At 49.7% G+C, this 1,993-nt stretch overlaps 2 protein-coding genes across 2 annotated transcripts in view, besides 2 other annotated features; both read right to left on the bottom strand.

Moving 5' to 3' along the window:
• TraAM80_08435 (60S ribosomal protein L13) overlaps positions 1-403 on the bottom strand; it is a gene marked incomplete at both ends in the record, with an annotated part of 711 nt that extends 308 nt beyond the window's left edge. Inside the window, one exon of the mRNA XM_029385186.1 lies at positions 1-403. This exon is cut by the window's left edge and continues 308 nt beyond it. Coding sequence (XP_029234985.1) covers positions 1-403 — 403 coding nt within the window.
• Positions 404-801: 398 nt separating this feature from the next.
• Positions 802-831: a microsatellite.
• A 39-nt stretch (positions 832-870) lies between these two features.
• Positions 871-906: a microsatellite.
• Positions 907-949: 43 nt separating this feature from the next.
• On the bottom strand, positions 950-1,378 carry TraAM80_08434 (heat shock protein 20; the record flags this gene model as incomplete). The annotated part of the gene is made up of 1 exon (XM_029385185.1): positions 950-1,378. One exon carries the CDS (start codon positions 1,376-1,378, stop codon positions 950-952), a length of 429 nt encoding a protein of 142 aa, XP_029234984.1.
• Positions 1,379-1,993: the final 615 nt, after the last annotated feature.

The raw sequence follows: 1,993 nt of genomic DNA, 5'->3' as shown, positions 1-1,993 counted from the left end.
AGCTCATAGGGAATAGCACCAGCTTGCTCATGTACGTCTTCAGGCGCTGGATGTTTATGTTCATGCCCTCCTCACTCTTATTCTTGCGGCGGCGATCCACGCGAATGCCAATCGTCGGGGCAACACGAGGGTTGACACCGGCTGCCTTCAGCTCCTCAACGGTGAAGCCACGGCCCAGGCGCTTCTTCATGTTGTGACGCACCGTGGGGCAGTTCACCTGCGGGCGCAGCGCCTTCAGCGGACGCGGGAACGTCTTCTTCGCCTTCAGCAGGCGAAGGCGACGACGGCGCTGCTTCTGCGCGGGTTGATTGAGAAAGACCTTCAGGTTGCCCTTCTGCGAGGAGCACGGGTTCCAGTGCTTCCTCCGGTGCACATGGGGGATCGCGTTGTTTCCCTTCGGCATGGCCTCGACCTACTCTGTATTAAGGTTGGGTTGTTTATTTGCGCAGCCGCAGCAGAAAACGTGTTGTTGTTTGTAAACGCACACGCACAAAGGAAGGAAAAAAAAAACGAAATATATATACACTTATATATGACAACGGAGTGAAACATTTGTGGCAGCAAAAATAGGGCGAAAGAACCCCCTCCGTCTCAAGGGAGGAGAAACACGGTAAAACCAAAGCGGCCGACACGGAACAAAACAATGATGACACACATACACACACCTTTCCACATATGGGCAAGTGTGTGTAAAAGCCGCAGAAATAATACACACAAAAAAAAGGAGGAAAGTGTGTTCTCCAAACGGAGGCGTCACGCCGAAAGCATTCGTGCCCCCAAACGAAAAGATAGTTTTTGTAGTAATAATAATACTAATAATAATAATAATAACAGCACCAATAAATGGCAACGATTTCTTCTTGTGTACACGTGTGTGTATGTATGTGTGTGTGTGTGTGTGTGTGTTTCACCAAGATCAATGAAATATGGAGACGACACCGATGAGAGGCTAATCGATCTTCACAGAGGTTCCTGAGCGGTTCGGTGTGGAGCCCTTCACCTTCTTCACCTGCAAAGTTAGCACAGAATCCCGCAGGCTGGCCTTCACACTGTCCTCTTCAAGGCGTGAAGGAAGCTGTATGCAGCGCTCAAACCTCCCAGTACCGCGCTCCGCCAGCACAATATTCTTGTGTTCGTCGTCGCTCAGCAGAGACTTGCGATTGCCTCCAATGCATAGCTGCTGGCCGTCAATGTCCACCGAGATGTCGCTGCGACTCATGCCAGGCAAGTCAGCAAGGATCTTGTAGCTGCCCTCCTCCTCAATGAGATCCATCGCTGGCACCCACGATCCACGAGCGGAGGTGCCAAAAAAGTTGGCACCACTGGCGAACTGAATGCGATTAAGCAGATGATTAATGTCACGAAACGGGTCCCACATGTTGTCCGGATGTTCGTCTCCTTTATCTTCCCTTTTTGCCACAAGAAGCCTATCCTTTGGGTGTATACATGCGTGTGTGTGTGTGTGACCAGATACAAATGCGCCGTAACAGGAAAAAAAAAGGCAAAAACGGTAGAGTGCAGAAGAGAACTTTTTGTTCTTTTTCTTTGATAGGGGTGAGAAGCATGAAAGGGCTCTGCTGGAACTGGATGAATGCATTGTAAGCACCCAATATAGTTAACCCCGCGTTCCACCTCACATTAATGGGCCCGTCAACAGACACAACGGCATACACATACACAAAGAAGATATCATGTGGTGAGAAATGGGGTGAAAAAAAGGGGGTTCGCTACCTAATTCCCTCTACTCATCGTGTTTCCTAAAAAGGTGTAGTAGAAGACACAGCGCCCGTCATATACATCACCAAAGGCCACACACACCAAATACTGAACGTTAAACTGTTCAACTCTTGATGGTGGTCTTTTCCTTCATTTATTGCCGCCTGCGCCTCCCCTATTATAAGGGGGCAAGAAAGTGTAGGCGTCAGGGAGAAAAAATAAGATGATGTCGAGCAGCAAACGCCCGAGGGTTGCCACCTCTCTCCCCTCCCCCCCC

The sequence above is a fragment of the Trypanosoma rangeli genome, assembly GCF_003719475.1.
Source record: "Trypanosoma rangeli strain AM80 chromosome Unknown Tra_15.4_contig_00415, whole genome shotgun sequence".
NCBI lineage: Eukaryota > Euglenozoa > Kinetoplastea > Trypanosomatida > Trypanosomatidae > Trypanosoma > Trypanosoma rangeli.
The sequence above is the reverse complement of the archived record's forward strand: the minus strand, read 5'-3'. Positions and strand labels throughout refer to the sequence as shown.